The sequence below is a fragment of the Podarcis raffonei genome, chromosome 9 (assembly GCF_027172205.1).
Source record: "Podarcis raffonei isolate rPodRaf1 chromosome 9, rPodRaf1.pri, whole genome shotgun sequence".
In the NCBI taxonomy this organism is placed as follows: domain Eukaryota; kingdom Metazoa; phylum Chordata; class Lepidosauria; order Squamata; family Lacertidae; genus Podarcis; species Podarcis raffonei.
Genome location: NC_070610.1, coordinates 33,335,623 through 33,361,601, shown reverse-complemented (window position 1 = coordinate 33,361,601; position 25,979 = coordinate 33,335,623). Strand labels below are relative to the sequence as shown.

The following is a 25,979-nucleotide window of genomic DNA, read 5'->3' as shown; positions in this document are numbered from 1 at the left end:
CAAAATGAGTTTTAAATACCAGTCAATGTGATGAAACTTGTGCTGGAGTAGAAAGATTTGTATATTAAATAGTTCATGGTACAGTGCCTCATGTAACCAACAGAAAAGAAAGGGAACTTAATTCATAGTAGGTGTTCCTTATGAAGTGCTTAAGCAGGGACAGCAGAAAAAAAGACACCTGTTTTATTGTCTTTCAATATGTATATATATTTATAGAGTGCATCTAACACCCCATTGTTCTAGATACACACAGAACAAGACACCTTGAACCAGAATATAACAAAACCAAATAATAATTCATCTGTGCCAGTGAACAAAAGATCTTAAACACATGTACAGGTCTTGAGCATTGCACAACACTCACTTACACAACATTCTGTGAGTGTTTTTGGATTACAGTACACCTTCATTGCCACTCCAGCCTCCAGTCCACTTAAAAGGCTGTTGCTCCTGACAACTGCAGCTCCCATCTTCTTCTTTAGCTTCATCCCCCCTCCTCCAATGAATGAAGAGTACAGCAGATTCTGAGAGAGCAACAGCATTTAAATGGACAAACTCCCTTAGCAATAATACACAGGGGGCTGGGAAATACTGTAACTGACAAAATAGCTGGATGACCCTGGAATCCCTGCATATTCCTGCACATCCGCTGTGTGATGAACAGTCCCCACAAAAGCCCCTAAAGAAAGGTAGTATTAAATGAAGTGGCTGATCAGTGAACACTACATTAAAGTGTACAGCAAATTTCAAGAGTATTAGCAAATTCTATTTTATTTAATTATATTAGCCCCTCTCCATCAGGTTGCTCAAGGAATCCCAAATATCACTGGATTATAATGTAGCTTCAGTTGTGAGATATATATTAGTAAGTAAATGTTGGTTTATGCCCTCCCTTCCCCATCTCAACAGTTTTTCACATGAAACATATAGTAAAATACTTGGCTGCTTTTTTTTCAAGTTTTGAAAAATTAGTCACTACTTTATCTATACTGCAGGAACTCTTTCAACATGGTTGGCAACTGGAGCTGCGGTATAAGATGCAACCTGGCTTTTCCTATGTAGTTTCGGATACGTAGCCGACACAGTTGGCAAAGAGAACATGGAGTAGCTGTAAGTAGATAAAAAGAAAAAGAAATTGTGGCAATTCACTACTTCAATAATTTGCAATGTGTTAATTATATTACAACCTACAATGGAAGCCTTTGGGAACCTGGTACCCTCCAGATATTTTAACTTAAATTTCTCAACAGCCCCAGGCTGGGGATGATGGGAGCTGCAATCCAAAAATCTGGAGGTCACCAGGTTGACAAAAGTTGTTCTATGGTATGCCCAAACTCACAGTTGACTAGCAAAACATTAAAAAAGATAAATATTTAATGTGTTACTACAAACCACGAGGGCACTGTTACTTGCTAGTAGACTCTAAGATAACTTCCCCTCTAAAAGCTGAGCCATTTTGCTTCTCTCCCGACTTGTTGAGACAATATGTCTGTGCTCTCTCTCTCTGTCATCTCTACTTCCTGCATAAATAAAGCCTTTGAACTCCAGAAACGGTAAGTGATCTTTCCAATCTAATTCCCCAAGCTCCTAACATATCTTACTTACAGAGGAGGTATTGAGGGTCTTTTGTTAAAACTGTATAAAAGAAGCTATGGTCAGCAGCCAAGTGCACCTCTCTAACCCCCGCAGCAGTTCTCAGTATATCAGCAGCTACTTGACTCAGAATGGGAGAGAACTTCAATTTGGTTCACATTTAAAGGCAAACCTTTCACAGGTGCCATAGGAGGTACTGGTGGGCACCTCCCACTTGCGGGTGCTACATTGGGAATGCCTGTCTTACATATGTGAAGATGTTTTATTATGGATGCAATTATTCAGGAGGAGCTTATCACTTTCCTCCTCATCCTTGATTAGAATGGAAATGCCCCCCCCCCCAATGCAGGTATATCTTTTCAATGGCTGTGGGGGTGGGATTTCTGTTCTAATAATGTTTTCCAAAATGGGGGATATCACTGTCCCTTCAAATTTATGACAATTAGTTTTATTCGGTTGTTGCTGTCATTTGCTCTGGTACTCACTGTTTCCAGAAATTATACATAGCTCTCCCCTAAAAGTGCCAAATCCAAATTTTCAAGTCATGGTTACTACTCTGATATAAACATATCCCCTTTACCTTCTTGTAGAAGCAATACTGTTTCCACCAGACTCCGTGGAGTAGCTACATCTACAGGTCGTTCAAATTCTGTATTTTTGGCATTTATGTCTGCCCCAAACTCAAGAAGTACATTTGCTATTTCAGCACTAGACTGCTTTGCAGCTGCATGTAGTGGAGTTTCCAAAAACTTTCCTTTCTGTACATTAGCACCTATAGATTTAGAACAGAAAAAATAGGAATATATATTAATTAATGAGGAATTTATATTAATTAAATCAAAGCCAAATCACAAGGTCTAAATTCTTGTTCTCAAAAATTAGATTCTTATTCTAAACACTGGAACCAAATACTTTATATAAAAGTATTGCTAAGGCTGTCAACAATGTTCTTAATTTTGTTGTATATTCCCTATATCTGTTAAGGATAATGGATTGTAGTATATACTTAGCTAGGGATGAGTAAAACCCTCCAGAAATTATTTGGGAGTAATCATGAAGATTAATGACTGGCAAAAGGTGCTCCAAGTAAGTAGCATAGCAGATAAATTTTGTGCTAACTGTGGTTTTGGAATTGTCTTCAAGTTTAGATCCTTGTATAACACATCACAGTAATCCAATACTGGCACAAATAATTCTGGATTATTTTGGACAGGCCATAGCTGGTGCACCAGCTTTAGCTGTCTAAAGCAGTCATAGGCAACCTCGGCCCTCCAGATGTTTTGGGATTACAATTCCCATCATCCCTGACCACTGGTCCTGTTAGCTAGGGATCATGGGAGTTGTAGTCCCAAAACATCTGGGGGGGCCGAGGTTGCTTATGCCTTGTCTAAAGGTGCTTTGTGCCACCAAGGCTATTTACATTTGCATAGAAAGCACCAGATCTAATAGCATTCTCATATTTTGAAACTAATGCTTCAGAAGGGAGTATGAGCCTACCCAGAACAAGCCAAACACCCTCACCAAGTCTTTGTCCTATCAGGACTGAATTTCAGTTTATTGGCAGTCATCCAATCCATTACCATTCCCAGGCACCCTTTCACATGAAATCAGATTATACGAAGTTGGCAGGGATATCAACTGCTTGAGACAATAGGCTATGGAATTAAAATGCTATTTTATTTGTGTTAAGAGAAAATTGTTTCCAAGGTTCAGTAAACAATAACATTACTCTAAACAGTGCTTAGTCCTCATTTTTTATAGTCTCTTCCGGTTTTATGCCCCAAATTGAAGACAAGTTGGCAATGACCTGGGAGTGGGTTACAAGAATAATTAAGAGTCTGGAAGACAAGGTGAGAACAGGGATACCACAGGTTTACTTTCAGCTATGTGATGTGGATGCTGATGTTGTCATCCTCTCATTATAAAAGATCAGTGTGACTTCTGAGATTTGCTGAAGATGTAACTCAATCTTTAAATGAATGCAAAGCTGAATTGTCATCATTTGAAATATCCTATATAGTTCATATAATGCAGTCTAGTTATGGATATTGTCTATTCCTATTCCTAGAGAATTTTAAATTAATTGGCTCTAGATTAACATCTTCATCTTAAAACCAGGTTGGTTAAAAGAAATACAATGTAAGTACGGTAAGTGAGAAGAAGGAGTAAATGACACTTAATGTAATTATTGTGGGTGCTTCATGATTTTGGCTAAACAAATTTTTACTAATCGTCTTGGTTCAGTTGGAATTCTATACATGACCCAAAATTATATGTATAATTTGACTCTGCTCTAGACCATAAGCATATCCTTGTGATGGACAAGGAAAGGCCCTGTCTGTGTATGAGTCAACAATAATTCCAGCACATGCTAGTCATAAGCAAGAGGTTGCGCCATGACCCAATTAATTCCAGAATCCAGGATCTAATCTAATGCAACATACCCTTAATTCAGCAAAAAAACAAAAACAAAAACCCACTGAGAATAAATGATTATCAGCTGGAAAGCATAACATGTCCTAATTAAATTAGCTAATCCTTTTGCCCATCTGGAGAAATCCAAGTCCATTCTCTTTTTTGCAAGGTGGAGGCACATTGTTAACAAACTGAGATCATTGCAGCCAGAATATTCCATTTACATATCTTAGGAATGTCAACGCTCACCCCCCCCCCCTTTTGTCAACAGGAAATGTAGCCTTGAATGGATGTCCTAAGAATTGTTCACTCATGTATTTTGCTACTAAACGGTAGTCAACAAGTCCAGGCCCTATGTGAAAACCTCCTTTTGCATTCAGGGTTTGGCAGTAATAATATTTCTCCCGCCCCCCCCCCTATTAACTGGGCGCACATGGCATCCCCCAACTTGTTCATTTTATTGGGAGGCTGCTCCACATCAATATTTTCTAAAATGCACTATTCCTGTCCTGGTATGTGGAAGTGTGCTGTTTCTTTCATTCATTTAGGCTTTAACTAGGTTGTGTCCTTACCTCTACCTGCTCCATGCTTCCTTGTCTCCAATCCATGTTTGTTAGTTTGTTTTTGGAATTAGTCAGGACCCTTTACAGAGAGGTACCAGCCACTATCTTACTAAAGGGGAATGTTTTGCTATCTTTAACAGGGTTCCTTCTTGTCATAACAAGAATTCCAGAAGCTGGAGCATTACCATCTTATTCCTTTCTCACTGGGACAGGTAACAACAACAATCTCAACCTTAGCACTCTTCTCTGTGACTTGTATTTCCTCCAGTCTATCTCCAACCTGGCTCTCATGAGACAAAAAAACTGCTATTTTACATATGCAGTTGTACCTTGGTTTTCAAACAGCTTAGTTCTCGAACGTTTTGGCTCCCGAACGCCGCAAACCCGGAAGTGACTGTTCCTGTTTGCAAACTATTTTTGGAAGCTGAATGTCTGACGGGGCTACTGCGGCTTCTGATTGGCTGCAAGAGCTTTCTGCAGCCAATCAGAAGGCACAATTTAGTTTTCAAACATTTTGTAATTCAAACAGATTTCCAGAATGGATTCCGTTTGAGTTCCAAGGTATGATTGTAACCTTTTCTAATCCCTGGGACATTCTCTTTCCGCATAGCAAGGCTGTGTCTTTAAACACTGTTAGATGAATCTCTATTCCTTTCCTTCTGTCTCTGTAACATCAATTAAGTAAATGTTCCAGGCAACATATGGCTGGGCTCACATGTTTATGCATTATTAACCTATTATTTTCTGTACTTTTCTGTAGTGGCATTTCAAGTCACAAAGCTGCTTTTGCTGCTATTTATTTGTTTTACATTGGCATGTTGTCATCTTTAAACCTTTGTTGTTTAGTCGTTTAGTCATGTCCGACTCTTTGTGACCCCATGGACCAGAGCACGCCAGGCACTTCTGTCCTCCACTGCCTTTACTCATTTTAAAATAAACCGTGGTGTGCCTATTGTTGGCTCCTCAGAGCAAGCAGACTAGGATGGTCCATACTAAATCCCTCAAATTTTACAAGGTTATAAAAGTCAATGTAATTCTGTCTATGCACACACAGTCATCTCCAATAATATCTCAAGATAGATGACCTCAAGATTATCCTTTTAGGAAAATGCATGTGTTAGGATATGTGTACATTTGAATGTTTACACTTGCACCCTAGCAGATAAGTTAGCAAAACAAGGTGGTCAGATCAAATGTACTAGTTCATTCATAGCAATACAATACACTATGCATTACAATGAAACTCTGGTCCAGTTTAAGAAGCAAAGTAAAAATATATTAATTAACCTTATGTACCTGAATGCAGAAGCTTGTGTACACATTGTTTCTGCTGTGAAATGCAAGCCACGTATAGAGGTGTTCCCAGGTGAGGAATATCTTGGTCAACATCTATGCCCCGAGAGATCAGCAGTTCTAGACAGTCACTATGACCTAGTGAAAAGAGAGTGCAATTCATCTCTCAAACTAAGAATTGGATTTATAATGCCTGATGTAGTTTTTGATTCATTCAGCTAGTCTCTTTTCTTACCTCTGCTAGCTGCTTCGTGAGTTGGAGAAGGGAGGCATGTCTCCCACTGAGCTTTGGCACCATACTCCAGTAGAAGCTCTACACAAGATGCACTTCCTCTTGAACATGCATTGAATAAGGGTGTCACTCCATCAATTGTTGTAGCATTCACCTAAAGTATTGGATATTGCTATGAGTAGAACTAAAATACTTGTTTACATATTATATTTCGGCTTTGGGAATATAGGTTGTCTCCCCCCGTCCTCCCCCTCTCAATCGATGAAAAATCAGGAGAATGAAAGAGCTGGCAACATGCAGATGATAAGAAAGGAACAGAGGTAGGAAACTTGTATACCACCTTGTAACGATGTTTAGTAAAAATTGCCATTGAAAGCATTGAATGCCATCTGAGAGTCTTCCAGCCACAATTTATAGTACATTGATATCAGTGCAAGGTCTACAGCAGGCTATTCTTATGTTCTTACATACAGAAGAAAATTATTTTATTTAGAAAATAATACTTGCATTTGCTCCTGCTTCAAGAAGAATTCTTGCACATCCTACATGATCTCCTAGGCATGCTTCATGTAGTGGAGTCACTTGATCAATGGTCAGAGCATTTACATTGTATCCCTAAACAGGAAAAGAACTAACAGCTGTAAGCCAGTTTGTCCAAGTGACAGAATATTATATGCAAAATATACTTTACTTAGCCAGCATAAGGTCTAAAATCAAAGGGTGAAATCTAATTGGTGCCCCCTCGTGCTCACAGAAGGGTTTTTGACCCAGCAGACACTTCCATTAGTAATTTTTACCACCTCCCACCCAGCTCTGGGGTTCAACAGCTCCTAATTTTGGGTGGATTCTGGGGTCTGCAAATATTGCCTCCCCTCTCCTTCCATTCGTAAAGCCCACCCAAAATATTTTTAAAGTTTTTAAATTGTTAATCCAAACAAATGTTTTAGAGAAAACAGTGTTATAAACTGACTGGAGTAGTTACAGTAACTTTCCTGGCTTGGGATGACTTGGGAAGCTGCAAGCTAAGAAGTTTAAAAAGTTCCCTCACTACTTTATACAGAGAGAAGGAAAGGAGAGGAAAAGATACTGTTCACTTTTTCCATTTTCTAGAATGCCTCTCCCTGATATATAGCTATAAAATGCTACAGTTAGGGCTGGTACTAGCTCCAAACCTGATTCCTAGGGCCTCTCCACCTAGTTTTTCATATTAGAAGATGCAGTTGTAAATACGGGAAGTTTTGATTTCCCAGGTCCTAATTTATACATTAAGGCATGCCTTCTTAGCTCATACAAGCTATTGGCAAGCCTCTTTTTCTGGCATATACCCCTACATGCGTAATCATGAAGGTGATTGTGGAATACAACCTAAATCCCACACAGATTAATCATTCATTTCAGTGGATATATTCTGAGTAGGACTAGCGGTAAATACCACCTGATATAGTTGGCACTCCATGTGGATTGATGGCATTAGGATCTATGTATATAAAAAGGGAAGGATTATTTCCACCTGCAATCTCAGCAGCTGGGAGATGTGGTTTATGCCTTGTTATACTTTGACCCATATGCTCATGCTAAATTAATTCTACTGGTGGATGAAGTGGGTTGATAGTGGGATTTATACATTAGAGCAGTTAATAAGATTGGATGGAGATTTTTTGTCATTTACAATTTTGCTGTTTAGCTATCTCTTACCTGCTAGTGCTGAATGTCAGTAATTTTCATATTAAAACACTGGATTGTAACAAAGAATGGGGGAGGGGAAACGTACTGTGATTGAAATACTTTAACGTTTTTACCTGTGCAATTAAAGTTTTCAGAGAAAGGAGGCGTCCCTGACTTGCTGCATCATGCAGTGGTGAGCGATCTGCCCAAGAACCTGTGAATAATAAATACCACCGTATAGTTTAAATTACAAAAATGGATATGTTTTAATTCATATAAAATAATAAACTGATGATCAATTTTACGTTTAGACTACCCCAACCCTACATAATTCCTATTTAAATATAAACCCCATACTTCAGTTTAAATATTAAATTAATTATTTTGTAAATGTAGAAAAAGATGATAAAGTAAAAAAAAAAATGACACAATCCCACCTGAAAATAGGGAACAGGATCTGGCCACTTCCTTCACCACCAACCCACAGGCCACTTTGACCATGATGCTGGGTGACCCAGCTTCAAAAGGAAAGAAATGGGAGTGCACTCCCAGAATGCAAAAGAAGATCCCTTCCAAAAGGCGCTTGCAATCAGCGCAACTCCTGTTGGGATCAGCTGCACTTGGGAGTTCTGGGGTTTGCAAACCCATTTTTGGCAGAGTTCTCAAGTGAGATATCCTGAGTGGAAGCAATCCTAGGGGTTTGCAATTGGTGCCAAATGTAAAAGGCACCAGATGCAAGCTTCACTTGCAAAGGAAGCTAAATCTAATTTCCCCCATCCCTAGCACACAGTTAATTGAGAACAAGTCTTATTGAGATCAATGGGACTTTATTGAGTGTTATCACATTAGAATGGAAATGCAAGTTGACTAGTCAGAAGGTGGCTTGAAATATCTATAATCCAGTGTTGCTTCCAGATGGAGAACTCTTTGCTCTGCCTTGCAGAAATAGTGCTTTGTTTTGCACTACTAGGATGCTGCAGAAAGTAAGCAATTTCAACAGCAAAATGTAGGGTCCACCTTAATATAGGACCCAAATATGGTATTCATATAATGATAACAAAAAAGTTGCCAAAAGTTAACATGAGAACTCTGGTGAGCCCCCATTGCATTGAACAGGTCTCTTCTGAGGTACATGGGTGTCCTGGTACAATTTATGAAAGTTATCCTAAATCCACCTTTAGTTTATGCTAGAAAAGCAATCAGCACTTTAAAAATCCTAATCAATATGTATATCCGACAATCACAAAGCAAGAAGAAAATGTTGCACTTCTTGCAACAAATTATTAGCGGCTGCTGTTTACAACCACACTGACGCATCCTCACTGCAGAGAATTCCTCTCTCTCTTGTGCCAATTTGTTTTACTGCCAAACTGAGCTGCCGCCCTAAGACTTTGTTGAGAGCTGCTGCACTGGGAAATGGTAGCAAGCATATAAAGTACCTTATTAACATCTCTCTAGCATTTTGAACTTTGGATAAGGAAAAGATCCCAGATGCTAACTTCACAGATTTTTTAAAAAAATCTGAATCCAGCATTGCAGTTCCAGTTCTACAAATCATATTTATCCTTATCTATGCTGCATCTACAGTACTATCTAATCCTGTGCCTCTTTTTACATGTGCTCACTTGTGCTATGCAGAAAAATGCCTGCACATTTCATTGCCGCAGTGACACGATTTTATTTTTCCCATGGTGCTGGAAAATAACCCAAGTCCTGCTTTGCACCAAGCATTCAGGGTATCTCTGCCCACTACTGTTCACATCAGGGTGTACATTACAACATTCCATGGGTGAAAATGGAAACACACTTCTGTACATGTTAACTTCACTATTTCTGTTTAAGAGGGTGTTTTGTCTTAAACTGGATCTAGTTCTTAAAGAACAGTGGAAGGAAATCAGTGGCCCCCCAAAGGTTATTGGAGTGCCTACTTCCAAAATTTCCAGACAGCATGATCAGTGATTAGGGCTGACGTCCTGCAACATGTTGAGAGCCACTGGTTCCCCACCCCTGTTATTATCTGTTCAGGTGGTTTGAAAGGAAGTAGTCCACTGGAGTTTTGCATCTCTGTGTATACATATGTATAAATGCACTAGTCAAGAAGCATCTCCCTCCCTCCAAGACAGCTAACTTCTAAAGATTATTATGGAAATGATAATGAAACCTGAAGTGCTCTTGAGCACACTAATAACATTTTTAAAAGCCACTCTCAAAGGGAAAAATAGGGTCATTGGGTTTCCTTCCTGGCTAAGTTGGAGTGTATGAAACTCAGCAACTTGTCTTGGCTGTTAGTGACTTTTTGTGATTGGTTCTACTGCAGACAGACTTGTAGATTGTAATAAGACTACTGGTATACACTATGTATATTTATTTTAGAGAATTGTTGCATGTTTTTTCAGTGACCTTCTGCTCTCATAGCTTTCCCATTTTTTGTAATGGAGATGGGATTGGGTACCCAGCTGTCTCAAATAAAAAATATACCTTTTAGAAAGGCAGTTGCAAAAATACTCTTTATTCAAAAACAATCTCCCTATGATTCTTTTCTCTCTGACTGAAGTGCAAACTACTTCAAGTTATATTTAGACTCTGCATTCCAAGCCAGCTGGTATCTAATTTACTGGAGTATACAGTTCTGTAATACTGCAGAGATAAGGCTAAGAATTATAACGAACAGTCAAGTACAAAGAATGATTTAGAAATGTATACAGTACCTAAATCTCCATCTCCCCATGGCATTTCCAGCCAATCGCAATTATAAATCCGGCTCATGTTAAACAAGGAAATAAAACTCTTCCTTTTGCTGCTGCCTATTAATACACTTCAGCCATTTTAGAAGGAGCTCTGCACTCATTATAATATGAACTTTCACCTGTAAAGCCTCTGCAGTAAACAGATATCCAAAGCCCTGAGTTTAGGAATAAGCCAGCTTTCGTTGCTCCATAGAAACACAGTACATGAAATAATTCATAGTTTAAATATAATAATGCATAGTTTAAATAAAGTATAATTGTTGTTTCATTTTATAATAGATAACGTGATGTAGAATTGGGTCTGGATTCAAATCAAAACATCCACTATAAATTGGTCAGGTGGTTTTCAGGAAGACCATTTCTTAGCTTCAGCTCAATAGGAAGAATTGTATTCTGCCTCACAGGATTGTTGTGGGAGCAAATGTCATAAAAGCTGCAAGTCATTTTACAAGTTAAACGTGTAATAAAAAAATATCATTTTCATTATGAATATGGATTGTTTCCAGTGGGTCTGAATCAAAAATCAAATGAAGCTTTGTCTAATAAAATTATGCCAAACATAGTCTATATGAGCTGTTTCCTGTCATATACATATATATTTATATATAATAAAAAGTTTATCTACATGACTCCTATATTTAAAGTTATAAGACAATTAGTTTTATGCACACATTTGGCAAAAGCAGGTATTGTAGAAGACCTAATACTATAGGGTTATATGGTTCTCTTTCATTAGCCATGCTAGAAGGGAAGCCCAACATGTAAGATCAGCTTTTATTTATTTTATTTATTTCATATTTATATGAAATTTATATAGTTTGATTGTAAAAAAATCTCAAAGTGGTTTACAAAAAAAACAATGAAAAAAATCAATAAGAAGAATTAACAACAATAAATCAATACTTTAGAAAGGTTAAAGTAACAATAAACTAAAAACAGATTAAAACCTGCAACAACTTTCTAAATAACTCGGTTGGCTCAACCAAACAAAAATATTTTTAGAGTGCCCTTCTCAAAGGTGCCTGCCTGATTTCAATAGGCATGGAGTTCCAAAGTGTAGGTGCTGCCACACTAAAAGATTGAGTTCTTACAAATGTGAAAATCGGCATTATGTGGCACTTGTAACAGTGCCAGTTCTGCTGATCGAAGCAGTCGAGTAGGTGTATATGGGATCTTGTCGGCAGAGACATTCCATCTCCAATTACACTGATACAAGATGGGATTTTGTAGGCATGGCCTGTTTACCCCCATGCTGCAGTTGTCCTCAGAAATGTGGGTGAATGATTGGCGGCCCAGCAGGAACTGTGTGAGGATGTTGATGCTTCCTTAAGGAAAAGGTGAGAGGGCTGCTAAGCTTAATGGACCCAGAAGTGATGGGTAAGGAATTTGTAAGGGAAGGCTATGGGGACAACAATACCTAAGATTTGAGAGAAACAGAAATAATTTTTCCTCGTTAGCAAGCATTTGCCCATATGCAGCAGGGAGAGCAGGGGCTGTATTAATTCAGTGGTAGAGTCCTTGCTTTGTGGACAGAAAGTCTCAAATTCAGTCCCTGGCATTTTCAGGCAGGACTGGGAAGGACTCCAGTCTGATACCCTGGAGAGCTACTGCCTTTGAGTGTATGTAGTAGACTATCTAGAACTAGATGGAAGACTGCAAGGCTGTTTCCTGTTCCCATACACCTTTCTCCCATTCAGGAGCCATGTTAAAGTTATTGCACAATGCTCATTATAATCTCAGCATGTGAAATTCTAATCAAAATGTCCAAAATTAAAGATATACCACATGTTTATGAATATCTCCTCTCAATTTCCTTTTCACCATGACAACAGACATGATCTAGCAAAGAGAAGTACTTTTAAAACCAATTTATTTCTGTTGGAGAGAGACAAGCACATGCTTGCCTTTTCCAACAAAATCAGTAGGAATTGGCGTCGTATATATCTTATACAGAGCTTTAAAAAGTACCCTTATTAGTTTGAAGGCGAAAGGAGCTTGAGAGATCTAGAAAATGTAAAATATATTGTACAAGATAATATAGTGCATAAAAGTGTACAGGTCTATTCAGAAGCCAGGCCTAATGGGACTTATTTCTAGAAACTGCAGCATTAATGTGCATTGCAAGTAATCAGATAAATAGCACCATTACTATTTTAATATTTATTATGTATGATTATAATAGATAATTGGTTCTATGAATATCCTAATGCTCACATACCAATCTTTCCACTGACACATGCCAATCCATTTAGGTTTTTTGGATCTGCCACCTTAACCATGAGCAATAAAGCCAAGCTCCACAGGATGTGACAGATCTGTAGTCATATCTCCCATTGTTTCTATTCTTAACTTAAATTACTGGCTGAAGGCTCGAATTTGAATTTGAGCAATGGTACTGAAGGAGTGATGCTTAAACTTTCTGCACAGTTTTCTCAACCTAAATTGCACCCCATTGAGTGGCTATTAGTTTTGTTGCAAAAGAAAAATGCAGGCACCTCTATCTGCCACCCTGTGAAGTTTTGGGAGATGTTTTTGATCAGGAAATCCAGACTAGGAGGATGATTGAGTCCTGTTTTCTCAACGCTGCTGCTCCAGGACATCAGCTAGTGTTTAAAGATTTGTTGGGAGATATGATGGCCATGAATCTCTGTCTCATGTATTTTGACCCACTGAAGTGGGCTGGTTAATGGATTTATACAGAAACAAACTTGTAATCTGTCTCCAATCAAATTCAAAGCTATAATAATGTTTTCTAAAGATTCAAATTCTACCCTTTAACAAAATGGCAGTTATATTAATAGCAAATGATATCTGCAACGCTCCTTGTTTAAACTGACAAGTTTTAAGTGACATACCTGTATCATTCCTCTTCCTCTGACTAGAAGTATTAGCTTGATCTACTCCGTGAAGCACTGAAAAGCTAAGTATGTTCAATTGAGATTTATTTACATTGGAGGGATTAAAGCATGTGTTTAAGTGAACAGTTTAAGTCGATGGTGCTTAAAAGTAATTTGTGTCATATAACCATATAAATGCTGTATGTTAGTACAGTCCCATGGACTGCAAGAAAATCAAACCTCTCCATTCTGAAGGAAATCAGCCCTGAGTGCTCACTGGAAGGACAGATCCTGAAGCTGGGGCTCCAATACTTTGGCCACCTCATGAGAAGAGAAGACTCCCTGGAAAAGACCCTGAGGTTGGGAAAGATGGAGGGCACAAGGAGAAGGGGACAACAGAGGACAAGATGGTTGGACAGTGTTCCCGAAGCTACCAACATGAGTTTGACTAAACTGCGGGAGGCAGTGGAAGGCAGAAGTGCCTGGCGTGCTCTGGTCCATGGGGTCACGAAGAGTCGGACACGACTAAATGACTAAACAACAACAACGTTAGTACAAACAGGTATAGAGGTTGGATCGACTTAAAAGGGCGTGGACTACTGAAAAGAGACCAAATTTTCAGCAAGAACGATGTTCATCTGTGCCTGCTGATACAACAGACTCACGGGGAAAGTGAATGGCATGGGAGGGTTAGGGGGAGGGGGAAAATATCACGAGAGAAAGGGTTAAATTGCCCCTTCTACAGTACTGCAGGGACGCGGGTGGCGCTGTGGTCTAAACCACTGAGCACTGGTGGAGGAAGAGGAGTGCGGGGGGGCACCCTGCCCCTGGCAGCGTGATCCCGGCAGGGTGCCATCGTGGCTGCCCCCCCACCCGTGCTGGGCGCCACGCCCCCGCAGGCAGTGCACCCAGCCCCCAGGACATGTGCCACGCCCCTACAGGCAGTGTGCCCCGCCCCCAGGATGCGCTCCAGCCCCGCCCCCGCCTGCTCTCCGACCCCCCGGTGCTGGAGCATGAAGCTCCACCACTTCCACTGAGCCTCTTGGGCTTGCCGATCAGAAGGTCGGCGGTTTGAATCCCCGGGACAGGGTGAGCTCCTGTTGCTCGGTCCCAGCTCCCGCCAACCTAGCAGTTCGAAAGCATGCCAAAAAAGAGGGGTGCAAGTAGATAAATAGGTACCGCTCCGGCGGGAAGGTAAATGGCATTTCCGTGCACTGCTCTGGTTTCAGTGTTCCATTGCGTCAGAAGCGGCTTAGTAATGCTGGCCACATGACCCAGAAAAACTATCTGCGGACAAACGCTGGCTCCCTCGGCCTGCGACTGGACTTAACTGTCAGGGGTCCTTTACCTTTTTCTTACAGTACTGCTGTTTAGGTCTATTTCCTACTCCTCCTACATAATTTCTTTCAAAAGGAGTCTAACACCAAGGTATTCCGACCGCATTCATATGTCACATGCTCTGATCCCACAGTCTATGTGGTTTGGATCAGGATTTTCTCCTGTGCACACAACTCCCTCCTCCTCTAACACATCCAGCCTAATGTAGCACATTCTAGCTTGTGAAAACAAGCTAGAATGTGCTACATTATTGATGTCTGAACCAGCAAACTAGAGGTGATTCCTCCAAACGAAGATTGTCAATTGTATTTTGCAAACTTGGCTTGGTGAGGAAATGGGAATGAAGCAGGCATGTTCTTCTTCCCAGTGCTCCAGACAACAACTGGAGGGTTGAAGTATGTGGTATCTGAAAGCAGCCACAGTGCATTACATACCAAAGGGTCTGCTCTGAGTGTGACTAACATTGGATTTTGCCTGGTGCCTTAAAATGATCATCTTAATATGAGTTTCAGATTATTAAACTCCAGAATGCAAAATGTTATTGAATCTGACCTTTTGAATCTGGTAATGCATAAACTACAAGAATTAGGCTTGTTTGTTTATTTTAAGCCTATATTATCTTACATAGATATCCTCTTATAGATAATATATCCCATCTGTTGGAAAAGGCTTGGCACTCACTGGATGTTTGTAGAGCACTAAAGGTGTATATTGCTAGGATAAAATACATAAACACCCTGTTTATATCTACGCAAGGGGAAAGTCTCATCCACTTTGCCTAGATGGATCAGAGTGTGTATCAATATGATACTTAAATTACCCCATCCAGTTAATTTAACATCCCATTCTACCACGTCTGCAGCAACCACAGCCGCCTTTTCTACAAATTGCTCCATTGTTAGAAAAATGTAGGGCAGCTACCTGGGCTTCTCCTAACACGTTCACGAGGCATTGCAAAATGGACTTATTTGCCTCTGTGGAGGCTGCCTTTGGCAGTTTTCCAACAGGCGTTTATGCCTTAATTTGCTGCAGTTGAGACCCGCTCCAATTGGGAAAGCTGCGGTATGTCCCAGCCTAGTGGCCTCATGATAAATAGTATGACTGGGACTTTCCTTTACCTGTGGATAGTAGTGCCACAAGTCGTGGGGGCATTGCAATGTTAGAGGATGGAAAGCTACCACTGGTGGTAAAAAGCAGAATGCACCCACTGGATCCAAAGACCCATAGATCCCTGATGTGCCTGATCCTAGGCTGGTGAATGGGGAAATTGTGAAGTTACCTGCTCCCCACATTCCACCATGGTTTGCACAATCTGATGGGGCTTCGGATGTGGTGATAGATCTGTCACAACATTCCTCCCTTCCCCTCAGACTCCAGGTAGGATTGTTCTGCCCAAGACTAGTAACACCTGGGGGCAGGGAAAATGGCATGGAGGAAATGGGTAAAAACCTTCTCCTGTGTGCCACAATCCAAATCTGAATCAGAGCCTCCATGACAGCTGTTTTTTTTAAAGGGGGGGATTCCAAGCCCAGAATTCTGGGTTGTGGTTAGTTAGCATCACATCTAGTTTGACCCTAAGCTGGAACCAAGTCTCGAATAAATGAATCTATATGTTTCAATAATGATTCCAAAGTGGAACCCAATCCAGAAATAAACTGATACTCAGGTGGAGGGGACCCAGGTTTATTGATTTTTGGTAGCATATAAATGACAGGAACTTATAACAAATTTCACAGCTCCTTTCATAGTTATTGTAAACTTATTTTGTATGCATCACAGTGCTTCTGAATGCAGGCACACACAGACAGATTATATAATATTAACTAATATCTGCAGTATTTGCATGTCACATGTAGTTCTTACAAGGTATCCTGCCTTGTTTACCTCCCCATGTATATTTACAATTTACATATAAGGTCGCTCCAGCCCTTCAGCTCTGTAAACAGTCCCTGGTACTTAGCAACACTGGCATTTGGTTTGCTGTATATTGAATGTGACTTCAACATCTGCAAAAGCATACCTCAGACAAAACATGCTGTAGCTAATTTCACACTAAAAGAAAACTAGATTAAAGCTGTGTCTATCTTTCTATTATCATACAATAACATTGAAATATTTAATTTAGGAAAACAGTCACGATATAAAATTGATGTTGCAAAAATGGTTCACATTAGAAAATTCTGGAGCCTCCATCGGCTTGTTGAAATGATTGCTGTACTGACCTTGACTGGTGAGAATACCCCAGCTAGCTTTTCGTTTCGCAGAACACTCCCCTATGCATTCTAGGCTTCTCTTTGAGAGATTCTGTTTAGTGCAGCTCCTCTGAACCGCAGTGTTTGTGGACATGATTTTAACGTTCTCTTCCCTCCTGCCAAAGCCTGCGTGTCATTAATGCAGATGCTCTTCCCTCTGGAATGTCCACAAAGTGCTAACTGCTCTCGGCCCTCCTTGTCATTTTCTCACAAGATGTCTGGTTGTACTTGCAGTAAAATAGCTGCTACACCATCCTGCAATATTTACTAGCAGGACGGGCAGCTAGAGTGAGGGAAGGAAAGGATTGCATTGGCATGTTCTATTTATAAAACAAGAAAGAATCAGCTTAGCTGCAGCCTGGGTCTGTTTACACGAGTTAAAATGGAAGAGGGTGTTTGATTCCTCCCCCTCGCTTACACTTGTCCTAGAAAGACAGACTTCCCTGGTTATGTTGGTTCTCCATTTGTAAAGGGGGGGGGGGAGGGCACAGTAGGGATCTGTCACCCAGAAATGTTTTGAAAGCAAGCATAATAACAATTGTAAAGCATTTTGCAAATTAATTTATAAAGCAATTTTTGGCCATTTTGCAATGGGCAGAGTATTTTCAAGTTTCTACTGCAAAACTGAAATATTAATATTGTAATGGGCAAGGTTCTTGAGCAGGTGATTGTAACAAGATCTAGGTGCTTTTGGAGGGAACAGATTTTCTAGATCCTTCAATCGGGGTTTCAGCCTGGTTTCGGCACAGAAACTGCTTTGGTCACCCTATATGGATAATCACTGCTGGGAGAGAGACATGGGAAATGTGTCCCTATTAATTTTTCTCGACCTCTCAGTGGCTTTTCATACCATTGACCATGTTATCCTTGTGGAGTTGCTGTCTGAGTTAGGGGTGAGTACCATCGCTTTGCGGTGGTTCTGGTCCTACTTGGATGGTTGTTTCCAGAGAGTGATGCTTGGGGAGTGCTCCTCAGCTCTGTGGAGCCTTCAATGTGGGGTTCCTCGGGGTTCAGTTTTATCCCCTATGCTCTTCAACATCTACATGAAACCGCTAAGTAAGCTTATCTCATGTGTTGGAGTATGTTGTCAGCAATATGCTGACACGTAGTTCTATTTCTCCTTTCCATCTGCAGGTGTAGCAGTGGATGTGCTAGACCTTTTCTTGCCTTGGTAATGGACTGGATGAAAGCCAACAAACTGAAGCTCAATTCACATAACACTGAGGCACTGTTAGTGGGCAGTTCCCTAGACTGGATGGAAAGGAGGTTGCATGCTCTAGAGGGGGTTACACTCCCTCTGAAGGAGTGAAGCTTAGGGGTACTCCTGGATCCTTTGCTGTCTTTCAAGGTTCAGGTGGCCTCAGTGGCACAGAGCTTAAGAAGGTGGCCCAGTTGTGACCCTATCTGAACTGGGGCAGCCTAATTTCTGTCATCTATGCTCTGGTAACCTCTAAGTTATAACGCATATACGTGGAGCTACCTCTGAAGATTCTTCAGAAACTTCAGCTGGTGCAGAATTTGGTGGTCAGGTTGCTGATTACTATTTTGGCCTTTTAAACGTGTTGGGGAGCGTTATTGGTTTGCTTTTATTTTTGTTTTATTATGTATTTCGTGTTCTTTTTTTGGGTTGTGAGCCACCCTGTGATCTTCAGATGAAGGGCAGTATACACATTTAATAAATAATATTAATAACAACATTGTGAGATATAATAATGTTGATGATTTTATTATTTATACTCTGCCCATCTGGCTGGGTTTCCCCAGCCACAATTTATGGGGGAAAGGACTAAGCATTAGTAACAGTTGTAAAGAGCTATTAAACTACCTTCTCGTGCGTTGACCCAAACAGGAGCATAAACTGTAAATGTTAGTAAACCAGAGCAAATACTCTTTTGGCATGGCACTAAATAACCCCCTTGTAGTGCTAGAAGAAAATCTTCATGAACAAGCAAACAGAAGAGACTAATCTGGGATAAAGTTACAACACAGATTAACCAGAGTAATGATCTTATTACAGTAGTGGTATCCCCAGTAAAAGAAGCTTACTTATCTTGTGGTCCTGTTTAACTAACTTAAGCTTTTCTAGGTGCCAATGCATTTATGATTCCGGCCATAAATGTTAGCAAATCTAGTGTTGTCTAAAGGATGGATTAATGTGGGGAGTGGGACACTTGCACCTGGGGGCCAAATCACATATCTTGAACCTTTACATCAGGCATAGGCAAACTTGCCCTCCAGATGTTTTGGGGACTACAACACCCATCATCCCTGACCACTGGTCCTTTTCGCTAGGGATGATGGGAGTTGTAGTCCCAAAACATCTGGCGGACCAAGTTTGCCTATGCCTGCTTTACATCTTCTCCCCTTTCTAGCCCCTCTCACAGCCCCCCTTTTCTCTGGCCTCATTCTCCTTGCTGCTTTTTTCAACCAGATTTTTTTTAATGGCGTATTTTTTTCATTCATTTTAAATTCTGCATACGTGTGCAGGAACATCCTTATTCTGGGAGACAGAAAAGCTGGAAGTATTTGATGCGAAAGGCATTCAAAAGGCCACTTACCTTTTCTGGTGGGTGGCATTTCAGCCAGGCATCGGGCTCCGCAGTGATCCGGCTGGGGGCAGAGATCGGCCCCCTCATTGTCACTGCCCAGCTATGTCGCCAGCGCTGGGTGGGGCTCTGCCCGGGGCAGCCCTGCTGACGAATCAGTGCTAGCTGTAGGCGTGACCACAGGAAATTTAAACCGCGGCACAGCCAGGGCCCATTCAAGTCATAGGACTCCCCCTATTGGTGCTTTACCTTTAGCTGGTCTCCCGGCAGATGGGCAGGAGTCAATATATAGTCTGGCTTCACCCATTGCCTAAGGCCAAACCGCTCACATCTATAACTGATAAAGTTGTGGCCTATTCAAACCCATAAACCAAAATCCACTTGTCTGTGTGTTTATTTATCCACTAGGGAACTGCGGGTCATGGGGCCTTGGCACGCAATCACTGATATGGCTCATGCCATACTTTTTAGACCACTCTCCTTCCCTGTTGTGAATGGTGGTGAGTGTCAGGTTGATTGTTTTACTACTCATTCGCTCTGGATTTTATTGGGGAGGGGGAGGATAAAAATGATGGACAGTAAAGGCCAGAAGGAACAACTGGGCTAGCCCATTCAGCTTCACTGAACCAGTCAACCTCTTGCCACATGCCTGCTCTCTGTCTTAGTTGGATGGTTTAGCAGATCCAGCCCCTATCTTAGCACACAGATCCTCAGACCTCCTACATGAATGAAAGGAGCCATCTCACATAACTACTGCTGAACAAAGCAGCAACAGTTACCAGATACAGACTATGGGGAAGGGTGTGTGTGTGTGTGTGTGTACATGTACATGTACATGTGAAAGAGAGATTATGGTCTGTCTGTGAGACAGAATGGATGAATGAGCATATATGAAAGGGAGGATGCAAACCTGCATGGGAAAAAGAAGGAAAGAGATCTGCTTTGCATAGATTTTGAGTTCTTTGCCATAATCTGAAAAAAGACCAGAAAGTATCTCAGCTTCTGTGTTTTCTAGAAGGCAATTAAATAATTTTTAATAATTTGTTGCATGCAAGTGCATTGTGGGTGAGGTTTAATGTGAACATTAGATTCATCTGCTTGAGTTATAAATGGAATTTTAGTTTTTCCTTTGTGACACCGTTGGAATCTGGATTGTGTAAGAATGATATGTGATGATGGCTTGATATCATGGATGAATGTAATGCTTGGTGGCAGGGAACAAGTAAACACATGGAACAGGTCTATACCTAGATTACACAGTGTTTTCACTTGTCTTCTGCCCATGAGTACAGGGCTCTACCCCAGCTACTGTCCTTTGAGACTGCCAGCAGGAATGTGACTTGCATATTGCCAAAAAGAGGAAATATATCACCTGAAAAAGGACAATAGTAAATATTTGCTTGTGTTTTTCATATGCTAATTTGTATTTAAAGATGCATATTCATAATTACTTAATATAATTTAAAAAGAAATACAATTCATTTCACTATAATGAGAAAGACTGACTAGGTGGCCTATCTGTTCAGTCTGCTGTCCAGGTGCTAATTGTTGATTGGGAACTTCAGGGTTCCTGCTTTCCCTTATGGTTATTTACTGTTAAACTGGTCTTGGACCAGAAAACCCTTCAAAGAGAGGACTGCCCTCTGTAAAGTATGGCGCATAGCTGCTTTACCTGTCAGGCTTTGCCCCTAGGACCCTCCCAGGTACTAAAACGTTGTCTTTCAGGAATTGGTGGCCCTAGACACTACACAGTGAGAAGGCCTTGACCCTCTATGCAGCATATGCAATAGAATCCATGCCTACAAAAATGCCCAGTGAGTCAGAGTAAGGAAGGGAGAAACCAGCCCTGTATGAATACTATATTAGGGATGCACATATTAAGAAAGAGATTTTATGGCTTTATCCATGAGTTCAAGATCTTGACAAGGGAAAGTCCACTTCAAATGGGGAAAGTGATAACCCCAACCATCTATATGAATGCAACTAACTCATTATACCTGAACAAATCTCTTTTTTAAAAGATATTTTTATTGAAATATTCAGTTATACATTTTTCACCATTAAATACCCACCATTATAATAATACATTCATTGACTTCTCTTCTTCTCCATGGTTCTTTTCTTTTCATGGTTAATTTTCCCATTATTACGCATATTCTATTACAACCATTACAACCATTTAATCCCATCCCCCTTTTCATATTACCTCATCTTTTTATACTGTTGAATTTACCTTAATCCTGCTAGCGTTTTCACTTGTTTACAATTATTTCCCAAATATTCTACCAAGATTTTCCATTGCTCTTTGTAGACTCGATCTTCTTGTTCTCTTATTCTGCTGGTTAGGTATGCTAACCCTGCTTATTCCATCATTTTAAGTTGCCATTCCTCCTTCTTAGGGACCTCTCCCACCCTCCATTTTTGGGCTAACAAAATCTGAGCTGCTGTAGTTGCATACATAATTTTTTTCCTCCTGACTTCTGGGAACCTCCATCTGCACCATTCCTAAAAGGAATGCTTCTGGGTTTGGGGGGATGTTATTTTAAACCATTTTTTCATCTCATTATACTATCTCAACAAATCTCTGCATATTAATCATTTGGTGGACATGTTTTTTAAGAAAAAAGCTCATGTAAAACCACAGTGCTCAACTGTTGACTACACAGCTTAAGAAAAATAAAATGCTAAATCCTGCTGTTTTTATGTGTTGGGTACCGTGTGCCATATTCCTTTCATGACCACTAGAGCTCTATTATACCTAGAAAGCTAGGATGTTCCTATATAGTTTTTATTAATAGAACTATGATCTATCTGGAATGTGAGCTGAGAAAACATCTTGTACTATTTTTCCTCGCCCAACAACTGTTGTTGAGTGACATTATCAGTTGCAATTGTTAAACAGGGTAGTAGGAAAACATTACTTATCATTCCTGACTGTATGAATGCCATCAACCTCTTCAGATAACACATCAAGAAATATGAGCTTCTATGGAATTTCCAGAGCTTATGGGGACAATTCATAGGTATGACTAATAAAGGAGATGAGTGATGTAGGTTGCAACCCTGTGTACCTGGGTATAAGTCTTATTGAACTCAATGAGGTTTACCTTACTTCTGAGGAAATCAACCTTGGCTTAGGAAGGGGGGGGGTCCCTGCCATTAACCCACAATTTCTAGTGTGGGTTTATGTCACAGTAATTATACGTTACTCAGAAGTAACCCCTGCTAAATTCCATGGGGATGGCTCCTTTGATACATTCACATAATGTTGTGGAGAGTCATCAGCCACTGTATTATGGGAGTTCTATCTCCACTCTGCACAAAAGGTATATATTTTGACATGCAGTAGTACATGGCCATTTTGAGCACGTTCAAAGCACATATGACCATGCACATGCGCACCGCTGCGAACTCGGAAGTGGCAGGAAAAGTGTGCGTAATAGGGTAGGCTTAAACACGCTCTGCCACCACGCATGATGATCTGGAATACAACCCCTGTGCAAATCAGGGATTGCCTATATATGCAGACACCCAACTTCCAGCCTAGGGAGTCATTCCAGGAAAATGCCCAGTGCAGAGGTTCCCCATGCATGTACTAGAAAGAGGAAAATAACATAAAACATTTCTCCCTACCACGCAAATCATAATATCTATAATCTTAATTGCAGCTGGAATGTTGTTTGGAAGAACTGCACTTAGATCCTTGCAACAATTCAATCAACTTAACCTCTTTTGTGTCCAAAGCAATATTGTAAGTATTGCCTAAAATAAGGATGATTCATTCTGTTGAGGGTGTATTTTGAACCACAAAGGAGACAGAAACCTTCAGAATAACCTGGGGGAAAATTCCTTCCTGATTTGATAATGCTGTTGGGAATGTATCTAACTTCTAGCCATTCATTTCTATCAAAGGAAATACTCTTAGCACTTTAACACATACCCATCCCATCTAATTTCCTAATGCTAGTTGTTGCTATATTTTATGTCTAGAATCTCTTCCAGTCGCTCCAAGCGAGTGTTTTTGGAATGATTCCCATGAAGACATGCATTAGAATTAGCCATTGTGTCAGCCATTCCCATAGGGTGGCACTGGAAAACGCTTTTCCATAAAACTAAACTTGGATGACCAGCTTCCATACAATATGTACTCTTAATAGGATGCATTTCAGAAGCACTCCATTGGAAGCAAACATGTGGCAATGTCACCTCAGAGAAAGAGAAAATACTCAATAACAGAGAAATGAAGTATAATATATCTCATTAAATAGTATCCCATCTGCATTCAGCTCAGTTTTAAAACAGTATGAGGCTTATGTTCTGGGTTGTTGTTTTTCTGATATCTTACTTATTTGATAATTACACTGTTTTATGATATACGACACCTTAAAATCTGTTATGATGAAGGGTGGTATAAAAATATTTTAAATAAATAAATGGGAAACTTTCTTCAAATCTCTAGCTGTCATTTCCTGTTAAGAGCATTTTTAAACATTTGATATTTAAATTGACTTATATTTACCTTAGTTTATATTGCAAACCTATTTTTAGTAGAACTACATTGCATTTAAATACATTGCATTAACAATATTTACACATGGAACAAATACAAGAGAGGCTCATGGATGTATTAGTGTCATGGATGGAGACATTCTGACCCCTGCATATAGTCATGAGGAAATACACCACATTGAAAATTAACTTCTTTCTTTAAACATAGTATTTGGGATCATGATAGCTGGGACAACAACCGGTGAGTTGGCATTAAACCATTCCCAATTGATAATTAAACATCACAAGCAGTTTGTAGGGAGGAGGCAGTTGCAGGCACTGGCAGAGGAAGAGGAGTGTGGGGGGAGCGCACCGCCCCCGGCAGCGTGATCCCGGTGGGGTGCCATAGTGGCTGCACCCCCCTCCTGCGCTGGGCGCCATGCCCCCAAAGGCGGTGTGCCACACCCCCAGGACGCATGCCATGCCCCTGGGATGCGCACCAGCCCCGCCCCACCTGCTCTCCGCCCCCTGGTGCCGGAGCATGAAGCTCCGCCACTGGTTGCAGGATTGTGTTAATAATTTGCTGGGTCAAGGGATGCCAAATGATTACTTCAGGCCTTGCCGCCAGATAAGAATCCTTCCTGGACTTGGACAATCCTTGGCACCAGCAACACCTCTGGCTCCTGCAATATCATGGGCAGAACTCGAAATCTTTAAACCTGGCTGCACCAAAGAATCAAGTGATCATAAATCTCATAATGTAAAATCCCGTACCCATTTGTTTAGAACTGATGGCCTCCTTTGACACACATACTTCTGGGATTTTGAGTATAAAGAACTCAAAGCTGACTAACAACACACAAAAGCTGCAGTGCAGCCTCCGCTTACTCATATAGACCACAATTGCATATTGCTTAGGAGTGAATTGCTGAATGCTGAGGCCTAAGAAAAGCGAGCTCTTTATATGCTTAGCTTGTGACATATATATACTTTTTTGAACACATTTACAAAAAATATCGCATCTTCATAATATAAATGCTTGAAATTTTATAAACCAGATGAAAAATGGATTCTACTACTATCTTCAAAAATATTAAGAATCAGGTTCCACTCTATGTTATAGTTTTGCATTAAAAGTTGGATAGTGTTATGGCACAAATAAGCTTGGTAAACAAGGAGCTGTAGTTACCCTATGCAAGCATTATGAATGTCAGCCAATACTTTATAGGCATTTTCCTTCCTCCATTTGATAAAAAGAGAACCATAGCAAACGAAGATTAATTTCACAATTTTAATTTACTAATTTACCATTTTACTCATGTTAGATTGAATCTGCTTTAAAAGTAATCATAAGACAACCTATAGCTCAGTTGGTAGAACATGAAACTTTTAATCTCAGGGTAATGGGTTTCAAGCCCCATGTTGAGCGACAGATTCCTGCATTGCAGGGGGCTGGACTAGATGACTCTCATGGCCCCTTCCAACTTTACAATTCTGATTCTATGAAATACTATTCAATGTGAAAATAAAGTGGGAAAATCTGGTCAGTAACAGGTTGCCTAAAGATTATGGAAAATTACAATTAGTTGGCTTAAAAGAAAATACTTTTTATAAGTTAGCAGTTCAATAACAAGAAATGACAAAGGTGATAAAGGAAACAAAAGCGTACCTTGTTCTTGAGGAAGTCCATAAAACTCAGCAGCTATTCTTGCTGCCTCTTTACGGTTCCCTTTTACAATATAGAAATGGCTGAGTATTGCGAGGCTGATTTTCACAAAAAGCTTAAAGCAGAAAAGTGAAAGTATCGTAAAGTAGACATTGGATAGTTGTTGGGCAAAAGGACGATTTTCCTCTACGACAGTCATTGCTGCACAAGAGGCTTTGTCAGTGTTTAGATACAGCTCCGAAATATGTCAGTAAGATAGTATGGCTCCAGCCAGACACTCCTAGGGAACAGCTGGTGCTGAGGAAAGAAAATATCAGCTGGTCATGATGCTTGCAGCTCAAAAT

General features: G+C 40.3%; 1 protein-coding gene and 1 long non-coding RNA gene across 5 annotated transcripts in view; one reads left to right on the top strand and one right to left on the bottom strand.

Moving 5' to 3' along the window:
* LOC128420753 (uncharacterized) overlaps positions 1-25,979 on the top strand; it is a 28,422-nt gene that overhangs the window by 1,833 nt on the left and 610 nt on the right. The window contains exons 2-4 of one of the 2 annotated variants that reach the window (XR_008332112.1): positions 996-1,110; positions 4,712-4,783; positions 6,326-6,374. This is a non-coding gene — a long non-coding RNA (uncharacterized LOC128420753). Of the gene's footprint in view, positions 1-995; positions 1,111-4,711; positions 4,784-6,325; positions 6,375-23,149; positions 23,233-25,979 lie in introns of those variants that run through there. The other variant, XR_008332111.1, reaches the window with a different exon arrangement.
* ASB5 (ankyrin repeat and SOCS box containing 5) lies at positions 182-25,973 on the bottom strand. 3 transcript variants are annotated; one of them, XM_053402614.1, is made up of 7 exons: positions 25,639-25,973; positions 7,896-7,975; positions 6,604-6,711; positions 6,100-6,250; positions 5,868-6,002; positions 2,174-2,365; positions 182-1,108 (listed from the first exon to the last, which is right to left on the bottom strand). In XM_053402614.1, the coding sequence occupies exons 1-7, from the start codon at positions 25,832-25,834 to the stop codon at positions 981-983; spliced, it is 990 nt and encodes a 329-aa protein (XP_053258589.1). In that variant the 5' UTR covers positions 25,835-25,973; the 3' UTR covers positions 182-980. The 3 variants fall into 3 exon arrangements, with proteins under 3 accessions (XP_053258589.1, XP_053258590.1, XP_053258591.1); XM_053402615.1 differs by lacking the exon at positions 25,639-25,973 and adding an exon at positions 16,906-17,345; XM_053402616.1 differs by lacking the exon at positions 25,639-25,973 and adding an exon at positions 10,470-10,703.